We start from the raw sequence: 16,347 nt of genomic DNA on the forward strand, positions 1-16,347 counted from the left end.
CCTTTTTCCAATTTTCTGGAAATTTACTCGAAAAAGGTTGGAAAATTATTGGAAATTTTTTTTACCCCTTCAACTTGTTCATTAAAATGTTTGGCGAAGTGGGGAAAAATACGTTTCTAAAGGAGACATATATATACAGTCCTGTTAAAGCGGTTACCAACTTGTGAGAAGATTTTTTTCTCTTTTTTTTTATGCCCTTTATAATTAACGCGCTGCAAATAAGGGATCATGTAATGGATCCATTTTATTTTTTTTGCCCATTTAAAGGTTTGCTCCCCACCGTTGAGTGTAATTATCCATATCTTTGTAGGTGCGTATTTATACCTGTTTTATCGCAAAATAGGAGAAGGATAATCCGTTTTTTTTTTTTTTATTTTTGTTAAACGCAAATGTAAAAGAATTCAAAAAAAAAAAAAAAAGGAGTTAATTAAATTTTCGTTTAAAAAATTGATGAATGGGAAAGAGCAAAATGTCAAACTTTGCACACGGCATCGTTTTTCCCCTTTCCCCACTGCGCGGATAACGACAGAAAGGGAATTCACAGAAGAAAAAAAAATGAAAAACAGAATTGCGTCTGCTGGTATGTACAGAAAAACACTACGCACATGCACGCATTGATGGGCACCCCCGCGTCCTTTTGTTTTAAGAACTTTTGGAGACCTTGCTGAGCCTCATTACGGAATCGTGCACTATGTAAAAGGACCTTTCGCAAATCTTCTTCATTTGGAAGTTGATGTCCTTCATTCGGTTGGCGGTTTGGAAGATGAAGTCCCTGCGGGAGGATAGTGGTGGTGGAGGCAATTTTAAAAAAGAGCATCTCTATTTTAAACAACCTGTCACGTGAAGGCGTGGATAATCAGTCCGATGTAACATGAAAGAAGTTTACGCACGTATGAAACCCAAAAGAGGAAGGCTCTATCTCTGCCTATCTCTCCCTCTCTTTTATTTCCTTACTTGGGCGAATCGAAGTGCCTAATGGCCCCCTTGGTCGTCAAATAAACGTCCTTTGAAAAATTGAAGAGGCTATTTTTTACGTCGTAATAAAACTGAGCATCCTTCAACTTGTTCATTTTTTCCCACTGGATATTTTTAAAATAACTGTGAAAAGAGTGGCTCACAATGGGGATATTCTTATACGGATAGTAAATAGGTTTGAAACTTATTTGGTTTCTATGAAATGGAAAATCAAAGTACAGATTTTCCAAATTTTTATTGACTGATGAATTTTCATCCTGGGGTTGATCAGCGGTGTATACGTTTTGCTCTATTAGCAACCCGAAACATTTTTTCACGGCCCTTTCTTTGGAGTATATATGAGTCCCTATACATATACTTGATTTTAAATTTTTTTCATAGGGGGATAAATATAAATCGTTGTACAGGGTTTTTTTTTCTTTTTTTTTATTAAAAAGGTAATTTTTTATCATGTTATAATTTTTCCAAAGGGGATTAGTTTCCTCATTTTTTTGTGCTCTCTCCAGATCGCTCTTCACTTGGTGTCCTTTCCTATTACTTTGCTGTCTTGTATCCTCATTTTGGGGAGGCGCACTTTTACTACTTAATATTTTGCTCATGGTATCCTTGGAGAAAATCTTATCAAATGGTATCATTTTGTAAAAATAAAAGGCATTGTTGTCTTTGGACCCTAGGCAGTTTACATTGATATTTTGGTTTATGTGCAAAAAGGAAATTCCTTTACATACCCCTATTGACTCAAATATAAGATTGTTGTTAATGTTTTTCCTTACAAAATCGTCATTATATGTGTCTACAAACTCGATGACAAATTTTTTTTCCTTATTTTTTGTTTTCGTTTTTTTTCTCCCAAATAAATTTGCAGGGAAATCATGATAATTGAAAATTTCCAATATGTGCAATCTTTTGTTTTCCTCCTGCTGCTCCTCTTCATAATCTTTATTTTTAAAAAAGCCTTCACTTAAAAAATCAGTGCGCTGGTTTCTTTTTTTCCTATGTATGGGAATTTCGAACTCGTCCTCATCTGTGCCATTCTGCTGTTCCTTCGTCGATCCATTTGGCTCTTTACTGGGCTGCTCCTCCTTTAGGGGGATACTTTTGCCTCTGCTGGGTTGCTCTTTCCTCTCTTCACTGCTCTTTCCTGCCTCCCTTTCCATGTAGTTCTTAAATATTAGCAACTGTTCCTTGTCCTCGGTTGCTTCATTCTTTTTCGACAGATGTTGGTTAACCTGAGCGCTTCCATTTGTGTTCACATGTCCGTTCTTATCTGTGCTCACGTGTAAATCATCCCTCGTTCGCGCGTTTTGCCTTCCCCCACGAGCCTTCTCAACAGGAATGTCCATTTCATCTCTGTCAAAACGAATGTCGATGCTCTTTTTTACTGATTTCTCTCCCCCCCTTTTATTTTCTTCCTCCTGGTCATTCATTTTTTCACTATTTTGTGGGTAAAAAAAAAACCCAGTGGTTAAAGTGCCCTCAGAAATGGGCATAAACCAAGTGTACTCACCGCACAAAATATGAGCGTAAAACACAAAATCGAGGACGCTGGAAAGGTGGCATCTGTATATTTCTCTTGTAATACTACATGATGGCTTCTCACGTGTTCGCTTTGTTCTCTTTGGATTGACGCTGGTCAGGTTAATCTGTTTCTTCTCATCGTGCTTAGCGTGCTTTCAGAAATATTCCCCTGTGGATGATGCTAAGGCTGGAAGAAAAAATAAAATAAATAAATACCCGCATAAAGCAGGGTTATTTATTCATTAGCTATTTGGCGTTTATTGTATACTTCTGTTCTGTTCATTTGTTTATGCTTTGCGCTTTATGACTTCTTTTATTTTATTTCATTATTTTTTTTTTTCGCTACAAAGGCGTTCTTCAAAATGTTCGTTTTTATAGAAAGTTTTTCTGTTTGCTTTTGAAGTTACGTGGCGCTTTGCTTTTTTTTTCCCTCGGATTTGTTATTTACCTTCTGTGTAACGAGCATTGCGGTGGGACGCGAAAGTTTCATTTATGTAAATTTTTTTCGTTAAGGAAAATGTTTCATATTCATGTGCTGTTTTGGTTTTATTATCCTGCGTTTGCCGCCTTTTTTTTTTTTTTTCCCCCTATTTGGAAAGGCAAAATAACTGCAATGACCCAGCGGCCAAATACACAATTTTAAAGTGGTGAATGGGACGTTTTAAAGTTCAATCTGAGTAAACTTGCGTAGACACGGAGGGGGGAAACATGTAAAAAAGAAAAATGCCAAGTTGAAAATGCAAAACTGGAAAGTGCAGAACTGATAATTGTAAAAGTGAAAAGTGTAAAACTTAAAAGTGCAAAGTTACAAAATCGCAAAAGAACGAAAAGGACAGGAGGAGCAGAAAATAACAGAACAAACTGTTACCACCGGGGGGCAAAATGACGCAGCGTTTTTACACGTACATGACTCAAATTGACATTAACAAGATATACCTATGCACGCATGTGTAACACTCAGGGAAGCATCTCCCACTTCATCTGTTTTCCCGTCCTGGCTCATCTTTAAAGTGAATCGTTGTAGCGACCATTTTAACTCGCATAGGTAGATACAGGAACGGGTGATTCTTAAAGTGCATCCATCTTACAAGTGAAGGCGATACAATCGTTTGTTTGTCCCCTTTCTGACAAGAAAAATATGCACATAAGTTTGGGGGCAATTCTTTGGAAGAAATTTTCCTAACCGACACAGGGTTGTGTTCTTCTTGGACTTAATTTTTCTTTTTTTTTCTCTCTCTTTTTTCTTTTTTTTCTTTTTCCTTTTTTCTTTTTTTTTCGTTCCACTTGACGCTAATGCGCTAAGAACTGATTTGCTACATACATTTCGTGTTCGGCTTGTACCATTGCAGGTGCAATTCATCACTTGCCCTTACGTGTCCTCGTGTTTAACTGATTGAATGTACATACGCCTTTACATTTGCTCTTTCGCACTGCTGGGTGTACTTTGTTGAGAGGGAAACCTGGTTTACCCAATTTTAAGACACATTTCTTCACCCCCTGGTTGAGCTCCCCAAAGTAGCAATTAAAATCACACAGTAGGTCCCACTTCGTCATGTGTAAAGTACTATGTATTGACAGATCCCTCATAACCAAATCGACGCGTCGCCTAAACTTTACAACGACCATTTAACGCCTTCTTTGGAGCAGCACGTAAGGAGGATGGACTCGGAGGAAACGATTAACCAAGCCGTTAAATTCGCCAAAGATGCTGTTATAGAGGATGAAAAGAAAAACTATAAAGCTGCCCTGAACTTGTACATACAAAGTTTGCAATATTTTAACTTCTTCTGTAAGTATGAAAAGAATTCAAACATCAGGGATTTAATTTTAAAAAAAATGGAAATCTACATGACGAGGGCGGAGAATTTGAAGGAAATAATTAACAAAAAGGAAAATATGGAGACAAAGGAAAAGGTAGGAGGGGGGGGAGCAAGCACAGAAGAAAGTAAAGAAAATATGAAAAAACAAATCAAAGAATTTATTCTAAATAAAGATAAAAATGTGAAATGGTCAGATGTTTGCGGATTAGAAACAGCAAAGGAGATACTGAAAGAAGCAATTATTTTCCCCTTGAAATTTCCAAAGCTGTTTAACTCTTCTGCTCTGCCATATAAGGGTATCCTACTATATGGACCTCCAGGGACTGGGAAGACCTTCCTAGCGTTAGCTTGCTCCAATGAATGCAACATGAATTTTTTCAACGTCTCGTCATCCGACTTGGTAAGTAAATATCAAGGAGAAAGTGAAAAATATATTAAATGCCTATTCGATACAGCCAAAGAACATGCACCTGCTATAATTTTTATTGACGAAATTGATTCCTTGTGTGGTTCCAGAACAGACGGAGAGAATGAATCGACGAGGCGAATAAAGACAGAGTTTTTAATAAACATGAGCGGTTTAAATAATTACAAAAATAATATCATCGTCATGGGGGCGACCAACACACCGTGGTCCCTAGACAGTGGCTTCAGGCGCAGGTTTGAAAAGAGAATATATATTCCTCTCCCAAATGTGTACGCCAGGATGAAGATATTTGAGAAATACATAAACGGCAGTGAGAGTAGTGGCAAGGGTGAAGCTCCAGTGGATGGCAAAAACGTAAATGTTGGCGGAAGTGGCAGCGCAGGAAACAGCCCAAGCAACATAGGAAAAGAAGACATTAAATACTTCGCAACTGTAACGGAAAATTACACAGGCGCTGATATCGACATCATATGCAGGGATGCGATTTACATGCCGGTGAAGAAATGCCTCCTCTCGAAGTTTTTTAAGCAAGTAAAGAGGAATGGCCAAATTTTCTATACTCCCTGTTCCCCTGGCGATCCCGACGCAACCAAAGTTGAAAAGAACGTTATGAGTTTAAATGAAAACGAATTACTGTTGCCGCCTCTATCCGTGCAAGATTTCAAAACAGCCATATCCAATGCGAAGCCGTCGCTGTCTGTCGACGATTTGAAGAAGTATGATGAGTGGACCCAGCAGTATGGAATGAATGGCACGTGAGCAGCGTGAAAAAAAAAAAAAAAAAAAACACCTAATAAGTGACCCCTTTTTTTTGTGACATAGTAACAAAACGTTACGCATGCATGAGCGCATTGAAAAAAAGGAATTTTTTTTTTCAGCAGCGTCACCCTTTCGTGACAGTGGCGTTTCTTTTTCGTGTCCCAAGGTGGGGACAGGAAATCAGCCATTATGGCAACACCCCACTAGTGTGTTTATTCATTTGTGTATTCATTTCATATGTTCATGATTTTTTTTTTATTCGAAAGAAGGCTATGTGGCTTAAGAACTTATCATATGTGTAGCGGTTAATGCTTTTTTGGGGGGGCCCAAATGTGACAAATGAAAATATCCCACTTTGGGACAGCTTTCCGCGTAGTACACGGGGGGCGGAATAAAGATTACGCTTATTTTATTCTATTTTTTTTTCCCGTTAGCGTATGGTCAGAGTGAGCAGATGGTGGGATGTCTTTAGCGGCACAACAAAAAAAAAGAGACACCAAGCTGGAGCCACATCGGAGTAGTCCCCGCTGCTAATAAATGTGGGTTGGCAAATGAAAGGGGCCGAGTACTACACTGTTTAGGCCACTGTTGACAAAAAAAAATAAACAAACGCGTAGGTAAGCGTATCACCCATGAGAGGCGCACACACAAACAATTATGTAATCGACGCGGAAAAGGAATTTTACGTCACACGAAATATTCACTGGAGGAGTGAAAAGGCCTGACTCATATGCTTCTTCTCAAATCAGACAGCTTCTTCCTCAAGAAAACTAAATTGTTCAAACATTCGCATGACATATAATGGTCATACATACTGGAGATGTCTTCGCTGTCGCAAATTTCTTTTCCATAAATTTTTTGGCATATTCTCTTTGAAAAAGGCGTTATGCTTTTCCGCTTGTAGTGGAGAATATGCTCATAACAGTATTCGCAAAGCTTCCGATTGAATTCTTCACTGGATAAGATAAAATTAACATTTTCACTTTGTTCATGTTTTGCGTTAATGCCGTTCTGCCTTTTCGCACTTTCTTCCCTTTTTTTATATAAAAAATGGGTTCCATTCATATTTAAAATGTAATTGATGATGTGGTAGAGGTGGGGAAATATGCTCATCAAAATGTTCAGCATTACGTAATTTTTGCAATACAGCGTTAGCGCCAAAGCATGAATCGGCAATTTTAACAATAAAAAAATTCTTAATAAAAACCAGATGATGTCATTTTTGTGAATGCAGCAGGTTTCAATAAATGAAATTTTTTTTTTTTTTTTTTTTTTTTTTTTTTCTGTCCAACATTTGTGTCATCCCAATTTGCTTTCCCTTTAAGATCGACAATAGTGGAACAAATATAATTGTAAATTCTTTTCTTAATTTTATATTTTAAGTACCTCTTGGGATGTTCCGTATTCTTGACATTACACACACGAAAGAAATAGTATAAATATTTTAACGTGTTGTAAATTGGTATATATTTATAAACAGATGGAGCAAAATGCGTTTCCAGAAAAGTGTAATTTGTGAGTTTATTGTATATATTGTATGAATATAAATTTCTGCGATAGTCGTTTTTTTCATTTTCTATTTCCGTCTTGGACACGCTTCGCGTGTATTCTTCGCTCACGCTGGACGTGTCCTTCCTTTTGAGGTTTCCCTTCTTCATCGTCCAGAAGCTTATATTAAAATGGCTCTTAAACGATTTATATATATCGATGAGAAAGCACTTCTGTGATCCCTGCTGTGAAAAAGATTTATTAATAACTTGGTTTTCCTTTTCCACTTTGTCAAAAATTGTTCCCAAGTTTTTCATGTGGTTCATATATTTTGTGTATTCCTGATAGTTCTCTTTGAAAGTGGTCGACATGTTTTGTGGTGGGGAAGCCTTTCCGTTTTCGTTTCCGTCACCGCTTCCGTCATCGTAACGTCCTCCCTGGAGTTTCTCCCCACTGGGGTGATCCCCCTCATGAAGGTCTTCATTACTACCGCTGGGGGGGTTCATCTTAGGGCCACTTCGCTTGTTTCCTTTGCTATTTTTACAATGCTCATTGTTCTCTTTTCGCTTAGGATGATTTTCCCCTTCGCTGTGCTCAACGGGTCCCCCCTGTTCTTCCCACATGGTGCTGCCCAGGTGAGGTGATTCATTACCATGTGGAACCGTCCCTGAGTTGTCTAAATTTACAAAATGAAACTCCCAATCGGTGTAGCCATGCAGAGAAACGTCGACGGGGCAGATTCCCCAAAACACCTTCTGGAACAAACTCGACTTGAAAAAGTACGAATGTGAGAAAAAGGAGAGAACGTCCACCTTTAGGCCCGTCACAAAGTAGTAAAGTTCGAACCACAGCATGTTGTAAATGTAGTAGCACACAATGTTTTGCACCAGAAGGATAAACCTGACGTAGATATTTTTCACTTCTGCTAGGGCTACACTTTGTTCGTCTTCTGGGGGGGAAGCACGGAGTCGCCGTTGACTGGGGGAGCAATCAAAGACGGACAAATTACACGTGTGCAGCTTGGCGAACGAATCGATATTGTTTAACAAAAAGTCTATCACATCCTGGTTGTAAAAAAACTCGCAGATAATTTTGTTCATTTGGAATTTCTTGAAAGTGAAGGTTTTGATTTTCAGGGAGAGTTTATTTCTTCTTTCTCTGTGTACTGCTTCTTCATCGTATACGTAATGATTTTTCTGGTTGTGACTGCCACTCTCTGCGTCTGGGCTTCTTCTGCTCAGCATAGCGTCACCGGTGTTCGAATTTCCTAGCAAAAATTGGAAGAGACTCATCCCATCTGCTTTCCCCAATTTGATGTTGTTAAAAGCGTTTGCGCACAAAAGGAGAAAGAGGAAATCGTCATGGTTGGCACAACTACTGTGCGTTCTTGTTAAGGCGTTCTCCATGATTTTTCTTTTTGTTGTTTCTTGCAGCCCAAAATAGTTGCAATGAAATGGGTAGTGTCCCCCCTTATTTTCAAACAGAGTGTAAAACAGTATTGACATGAAATTGATCAGGCCTTCCGCATACTTAATATTATTTCTGAGACTCATACAGAGAATGTACATGCAATAAAATTTCCGAACGTCGTATATGCCCAGATAGTTCTGTACATTAATGATGAATAGGGAGCAGACGTTGTACCTTTGATTGGGTAAGCAAAGATGCATGAAATCGTGAGGCATATAATTGCCGAGGGCATACATCAGGATGGCGCTGACGTAGGGATCCATCTTCCTTATAATGTTGATAACAACCTCTGCGATGTGAATTTTGCAAAACTTTCGCAACATTTTTAGGAGAAACATGAGGTGGAAGACGTGCCTCCTCTTCAGCACGCACAGCAGGTATAGGCAAGCGTAGTAAACGTTGCAGTTTATTTTGTACGCGTAATCAGTGTAGACGTCGAACGGGGGAATTCGCCCCTCCGTCGCGTTGTTGCACAATTGGCGGGGTGATTCCTCCTCTGAAGCAACTTTCGTCTTTCCACTGGACGCTTCCAACCCCCTTTTCAGCCTAAACAAATGAAGAATAGCGCAGTAAACGCGTTCATCTTGTACACCTTCCTTGAGAAGGCCAATTTTTGGCGCGTCGCTGGGGGAAACATTTGCGCCCATTTCGTTCAGAAAAGAAATGAATTTTTCCTTTAATTTTTTGTTCGATTTTTCCACCCCTCCGTTTTCCTTCTCTGCATCTTTCCGCTTCGTTCCCTCATGTGCTGTCCTATATTCGTTACAATACGGTTCCTCACTCAGATGGGAATTGTTCACACCAAACACTCCACGAAACAGGGCATCCTCTAACCGGCTGGTGGGGCTCCTCTCTCTGCACTGCTTGGACAAAAAGAGGGAGTATAAAACCGCGGGTGATATATTCAAGATGGTATCGTCTCTGCCCTTTCCCGTAAAGATGTCATAGTATGGAGAATTACTCAGCCTCGTGACATAGTTGTAAATAATTTTATATGCCGCAATGTAGAGGTCATTCAGTTTGTTAAGCGATTTATACAAAACGATGTCCAAAATGTTCGTTGCGAACATGTTCCAAGTTACGTATTTCGTTACAATGTTAATGATGATTCGGCTAAGTTTTTTTTTTCTCCATTTTGAGTCATACACCGGTTGATACTTCCCATTTCTGTAAGAGTATGCGTTACTGTACAGTTTGAAATATTTAAATAAAATTGTGTCAATGTAGCTGTTTATTTTGAAGCTTATTATGTCGTATGAAGACGGGGATTGAAACGAATTGGCATTGTTTGTGTTCCGTTTGTTTCTTGCAATCTCTTTGGACTTCGCCTGTCCTTCTGTCGTCCTTGATGTGTTTGCATCCCCCCTGATAGGTAAGGTCATTTTTTTTTTCCCCTTCCATATTTGGCTGCACACGATGTGTATGCACAATCCCATGTGGTGCACAGTGTGATGCAGATGGGAATTGTGATCAGCTGCAAACCGGGACAACCCTACATGCCGATAAATCACTAGCGGGCAATTGACATACCTGTCGCTGCCAAAAAGGGCGATATTTTTTAATGCGTTTAGGAGGCAAAACTGGTTGGGGCACTTACTCACACTTATTACGCTCATCTTGTTGTTGCTACTAAGGTAGACATAGCAAGATTTCTCCTTATTCTCGAGCTCTTCAATAATGGAATAGAAACTGTACTTCAGCACTGTCCGGTTGAGTTTATTTTCAATTTTGTTTCCATGGTATAGTATATGAGGAATTACTGAAAGGATAAATTTTTCCAGCAAGGTGTTATGCCCCTTCCACTTGGAATGCGCTTCCCACGTTTTGCCATATTTTCCCAAGTGAGTGTCCCTCTCCACATACTGTTCGTTCGTTTTGTCTCCACGCAAAATAGGCCTATAAGATAGAGGGGCACTATTTATAAGGTGTCTAAAATTGCTGAGGTGAAAAAGCGCCTCCTTTCTGAATCCTTCCCATCGGTTCAAGTCTACACAATTCATTTTTTTTTTTAATCGAACCAGGCTTTTATAATTTTCTGAGTGTTTATTTAGCTTATCCTTGAAAATGCTCTCAAATAATTTGACCTTCTCGTTTGGTTTCCCCCCCTCCGATGGGCTCAGCGTGAAGAAGGCAAAAGAGGATGCCTCGACTGAACACTCGTATGGTTGACAGTTTTCTAATTCCTCAAAATGGTTAGCACTTCGCGAAGAGGGTTCTGCTGCCCCCTTTAATGATCCTATCATTGGGGCATTTTCCTTATACTGCGTCTCCTTCTCTGCATTTATTTTGTCCCCTCCTTGGCAATTCCCCTCACCATTCACCGTTCCTCCCTTTGCACTTGCAGAAAGTCGGTTTGTCGATTTTCCACGCTTCTCCTTCTTGCCCCCATTAATGCCATACAGTAGGTAAACCACGTAGTAGTAAAGCAAATAGGTGTAATAGCATGGCGGGGGCCAGATATATTTTATTGGGGCTGGTAGAGCGTAGTAATTAAAGTAATTCTTCCCCTTTACAACTTCGAGATAGTCCACTCTGCTGCTAAACGTGCGAGTAAATTCAAAATCGTAACGATCGTTCCTGTCTAGATAAATATGCAGAAAGTGAAGAGAATTGTCGTAATTAAGAAACACGTAATGGAAAATGTCGAACAGTGTGTAGAAGCACCTTGGCTCGATAAATCTCTTGTCCCTATTTAGAGGCAAAATAAAAATGTTTTCTGATTTTAGAAAATATTCCTGCTTATCTGCATCTTTGCTTTTTACTTTACTAATTTTAAAGCAGAATAAATTGTAAAATGCGTCCAGCACTATTAGAAACCTTTCGCTTATCATGTGGTCCATTCTTGACGTATCCGCCGAGGTTGATTCGTTAGACTGTTTGTTCGTCTCCCCTGTTCTCTCCCCGTTGTCCTCTTCGGCTAGGCGACTTTTGTCATAGTAAACGTGGGTCAATATAGGCCTATATAACATCTTTATGGACAACGTGTAGTTGCTAAACCGCAGGGCGTTGTTTATGTCATAAAGGTATATGATATAATAGAAATTATTTTTTCTAATTATTTCTTCATACGAGCGTGTCAGTTTGGTTACGTACTCCTGCTCGCTTCTTTTTTTCTGATTTGTTTTCTCTTTAGCATTGTATGTGTTATCATAAGGGGGGACGCCATAATCGGAGCTATCTCCTTTGACATTTGTTTTTTTTAAATTACTTCTTGGTCCTCCGCCGTCAGGCACACTTGCATCACTCTGTAGGGAAGTGCTACTTTCGTATGAAAAACTGCTTTCCCCGTTTTGGTCTTCACTGCTGAGGTGCTTTTTCCGCTCGCTAACACCCTTCCCATTTTCCGCGTTGCCCACGTTTTCGCTCGATTCTGCGTAAGAATTCAATTTGCTCTGCAACTCGCTGTAGTCGTTATGTGCAAGGTGCGTCTTATCACCAAGGTATGATTCTGAAGCTTGGGGTGGATTTTGTTCACCACTTGGCCCTTTTTCACCATCTTCAGAGGGAGCTTCTCCCTGGGGGTGGTTCACCCTGGGAAGGGTTACTTGCTCCTCCTCCCTGATGCGCTCTTCCATCAGGTAAGTCTCTAAAAACACGTTTTCCTCTTCCTTCAGAAAAAAATTATTATAAAACACGGAGAACGGCTTCGAGTATATGTTCCCCTTGTTTGTGTTAAAATATTCCTCAAAGTATTTGTAGTACATGTCCGATTCGTTATGGTTGATATTGAAGAGATAGTTTAGCAACTTCGATTCGTCGACAGTGCGGTGGTCTCTGTTTGCTTTGGGGATCTCCGTTTTTTCGCGGATGTCTTTGCCCCTCGAGGGACCTTCGAGAGATGGGGCTGCCTTCGCGTTCGATTTGGACGATTTGGATGACCCATCTGATTCGAGCAACTCGAACGATTCGCTCTCTCCATCTGTCTCATCCTCTCGGTTCGCTTCATCCTTTCCGTTCGCTTCATCCTTTCCGTTCGGTTCATCTTTTCCGTTCGGTTCATATTTTTCGTTTCCTTCATCCTCTTCATGTGCTTCTTCCTCTCCACCTGCTTCTCCCCCCCCATCGAGAGCCGTTCGCACCTCCGCAGTCCCGTAGTCCATGCTGAACAGCTCGAAGCCCATGTAGCCCTCGCCAGTGAGGGCCCTCCTGAAAAATATGCTGCTCCTCCCTGCGCCCAAGTCTTCCTTCCTTTTGAAGTGCCGAAAATTATTTTCATCATATTTGTTGTGCAAACATGTGACAAAAAAAATATCATCAAACAACCATCCCGCAGGATAGTTGTGAAAAAAGAACTTGAGATAATCATCGACAAAATATGAAAAGGCTTTTTTTTGAAAGCTGTAAATACAGATTGTCTTAAAAATGATTAGCATGTACGTGTTGCTAAAGTTTGAGTAGCACTTTTTCACGTATTTAAAAGGAGTTATAATCTCCTTTATGTTCAGTACATTCTTCTCGTGGTTACTCAAATTAAAATTATTGATGTTCGTATCGAACATGACGATGTTATTTAATCCAATGTATACTCTCTGACTCTTCTCATTTGTGTAATAATTACTATTATAGTGGAATGTTTTGTTATTACTATATATGTCATTTAGGTATAAGACATTTTTTACTGTGATATAGTGGTGCCTTTCGTCTTTCCAATTGGCATGAAACAGTTTGAAATCATTAAAGACGAAGGATATGTTTACATGTGCGTGTCTTATGCTATTTTTTTTACCTCTAGCCAATGCATTGCTGCAGAATGAGGATGTACGTTTTGCGCTTCGTTTGGGAGGGACGCCATCTGGAGAGGCTACCCCAGGTGGAGGTGAAAGATCTCTCCCTTCATCATCACTTCGATGAGTAGAACCATCCTGAGGATTATTTTCTACGTAGTCCACATTTTCGTTTGATCCATCATGGGAGGAAGAGTCCTGCTTCATCGAATAGTACAAAGTTCCATTCGTGTTAAAAATGTAATAACTGTTTTCATTTACGGAGATGAGAAAAAAATTATGTTGCTTGTTCCAGAGAAGGAAGTTGTAGTAATGGTGTGAATTGCTCCACGCATTAAATGTGTCTATTGTAAATATGCTCTTTTCGAAGGTATGTTTGCACACGTATGGATAAGTCCCATATGCCTTTATGATCAAATTTTCGGTTATCACTAGGATCATTTTTCTGTAAATGTTCATGCTCACGTCTATTATAGAGGTACCCACGTAAATGCCAATGACCGGTTTTCGTTTTCTATTCCTTACATGGTTATCGCTGCATTGGATTTCATTACGAGGGATTGTTACTTTCTCATTGTGAGTGGCATCACCTTTGTCATATTTAGCACTTGTCCAATGGTTAGGACTACTTGTTTGCTCCGTCCCTCGCTGTGTTTTTTTTTTTTTCGTTTTTCTTTTCTGCATGTTTTGACGTTCTGTGCCTGTCCCTTTCAGCCCCTTGAGGTTCCCCGCGTGGACTTTCCTCCCAGAATGGTAACAGGACTCACTTTTCGAAACATTGAAAAAATGACGAAAAAAGGAGAAAATGTAAAAATCTCCCTCGCGACTCAGTAGTAAGACATAATCGTTGTGCTCGCTAAATTCTACTTTGACAATTCCTTCTTTGGCGATTCTTCTCATGTGCTTATTTGTTATGCCGACTTTTTTGCTCCTTATAAACTTGTACAGGTTTTTTTCTCGGTTGGCGCCGTGCAGGTAGGTGGGCCTGCAGATCTTCCAGCCTGAGTGGCGCCTCGTCTGACTGGTACTGTCACCACCGCTTCGATTGACATCACCACTTGGATTGGCATTATTGTTCATCCTTCTTTTATTCCTCTTCCGTTTTGCTGTGGCATCCCAACACGATGGAAGCAAGCCGCGTCTCAGCTGGTTGCAGTACGCCTCTACATGTTGAAGGGTGGGAAGTTTCCCCACGCGCACCCGAATTTTCCACCCTTTTCTGGGGGAATAATATACACGACCAGTTTTTTTTTTTATTTTAGGTTTTTCACTCATTCGTTGAAGCAGACTCAAGATGTGCTTGGTATCTGCACGGGCTTGGTTCCCTTTGCACATTTTATTATTCTCCTCTTTAGTTGTCCTTAGGAATCTTTTGCCCCCCCTTGCTCTTCTACTAAAATAAATTCCCTTAAGGCTTACAATCTGTGTGTTAATAACAAGCTTGTTAACACTATTGTTACTGTCGCCCCTATTTCCGTTTGGAAGGAATTTCTTGTTCTGTGCGTCATTTTTTCCCTCGTTGGGAATAACGCTGCTCCGAGGCGCCGCCCTGGTATGACGCGAGGTGGCAGCCAAGACAGATTTCACATTTTCCGAAATGAATATTTCATCCGTGTCGTAGGAAAAAAATAAAATGTTATTTTTCGTTATCATCAGGCAATTGGAAGGAATGGGGAGGTACAGAACGGTCAACAGTTTTATACACACATTTTTATGTATTTTTTTTTTCCTATACTTTTTCTTAATATACGTGATGTAAGCATAATATTCATTTTCATTTTCACTCGAGTCATCATCAGAATATTCCAAAATATTTATCGAGTGTGCATTCTTTTCATAATCCAACATAACAACGTCATTCTTGTTAGCTATATTGTACGCATACACATATTGAAAATTTGTGCTGACTATATATATAGTGTTGTCAACGGGTGACAAAACGACCTTGTTGTGGTGCCCGTACTTGTCAACATTGTCATGTTTTAAAGCGTATAAACTAACGAAGGAAAAGTCGTAATTGTCAAACACATAGAAGCAAATTTTCGTGATTATGAAGACGAAGGAATTGCACGAGCTGGTGTTTATGTAAATGACTTCATTAGTGGATATTCCGTCGGTGCTGTTGCTCGGGGCATTTTCGTCAAGCGCCGTATTATTTGGGGCACTCAGACCACTGGGATCACTTGGGTCATTTTGCCCATGTTGCCCATTGCCAAGGTGCACCCTCTCGTCCGGTCCACCCCCACTAATGGGGCGTCTGCTCCCCTCCTGCTTATTTCGCGGCGCGTAGACTTTTTTGGAAAATTTTATCTCATCCTCTTTATCCAAACATAACATTTTCGTGTACGACCTCCCCCTATATAAGTTCGCCTTAATGGAAAAATTCAGACGCACATGTACGGAGGGGCACTAATTCATGGGGGGTGCTCTGTTCGGGACTCGCCAAACGGAGGCAGTTTCGCACTAGGAGGATTACCCCAACGGAACCAGTTGCACTGTCGAAAGAGCCCCCAAGCGGGATGCACAATCCTCTGTTGTGCAATGACCCTCCTTTTGGCTTACGGAAAAAATAGCCACAAAAAAAATGATGATAATAATAATAAACTAAAAGGAAGCACGAATGGGGGCAAGGCATCCATTTATTCACAAAAAAAAAAAGAGATCCAAATAACTCCAAAAATGCACAATAAGCCCCACATATGCTGTAAACACATGTGCTTCATCATCATTTCATTGTGTATTGCTTTCCTTCTATTTTATTCTATTTTTTTTTTCTCTATTTGGCTTTCTTCAAACAGGGGGTAGGAGGAGTATGCAAAATAGGGAACAGGGGGATCTGTTTTTCTTTACCTTTTTTCAGATTTTTTTTTTTTTTAGCCCTGCCTTAATCTCGATCCATGCACTCGATTCAGTCTCCCCCGATGGAAACCTTTGCGAAGAGAACACCTGGGAAGAAGCTATGAGGAAGCGCATGTGAGTAAAAATAACAGGCATTTATGCGTGTATGCTCTATGTGCACATATGCGTATACCTTTTGGTAAGCGCGTTATGGGGATGATCATAGAAATATACTCTACCGCGCATGAGCTTGAAGCCATGTACTTAAGATTGTTGGGACATGTGAACGTGCGAAATCCGTGATCTATAAATTGGAGCTTTCTTGCTT

The 16,347-nt window shown here is 40.0% G+C and overlaps 3 protein-coding genes across 3 annotated transcripts; 1 reads left to right on the top strand and 2 right to left on the bottom strand.

Moving 5' to 3' along the window:
• Positions 1-642: 642 nt before the first annotated feature.
• Positions 643-2,402, bottom strand: C922_00207 (hypothetical protein; the record flags this gene model as incomplete). Its single annotated transcript, XM_008815824.1, has 2 exons — positions 643-772; positions 955-2,402. The coding sequence occupies 2 exons, from the start codon at positions 2,400-2,402 to the stop codon at positions 643-645; spliced, it is 1,578 nt and encodes a 525-aa protein (XP_008814046.1).
• A 1,750-nt stretch (positions 2,403-4,152) lies between these two features.
• C922_00208 (hypothetical protein) lies at positions 4,153-5,499 on the top strand (the record flags this gene model as incomplete). The annotated part of the gene is made up of 1 exon (XM_008815825.1): positions 4,153-5,499. One exon carries the CDS (start codon positions 4,153-4,155, stop codon positions 5,497-5,499), a length of 1,347 nt encoding a protein of 448 aa, XP_008814047.1.
• A 726-nt stretch (positions 5,500-6,225) lies between these two features.
• Positions 6,226-15,518, bottom strand: C922_00209 (hypothetical protein; the record flags this gene model as incomplete). The annotated part of the gene is made up of 3 exons (XM_008815826.1): positions 6,226-6,694; positions 6,886-14,344; positions 14,453-15,518. 3 exons carry the CDS (start codon positions 15,516-15,518, stop codon positions 6,226-6,228), a joined length of 8,994 nt encoding a protein of 2,997 aa, XP_008814048.1.
• Positions 15,519-16,347: the final 829 nt, after the last annotated feature.

The sequence above is a fragment of the Plasmodium inui genome (genome assembly GCF_000524495.1).
Source record: "Plasmodium inui San Antonio 1 unplaced genomic scaffold supercont1.1, whole genome shotgun sequence".
Taxonomy (NCBI): Eukaryota; Apicomplexa; class Aconoidasida; order Haemosporida; family Plasmodiidae; genus Plasmodium; species Plasmodium inui.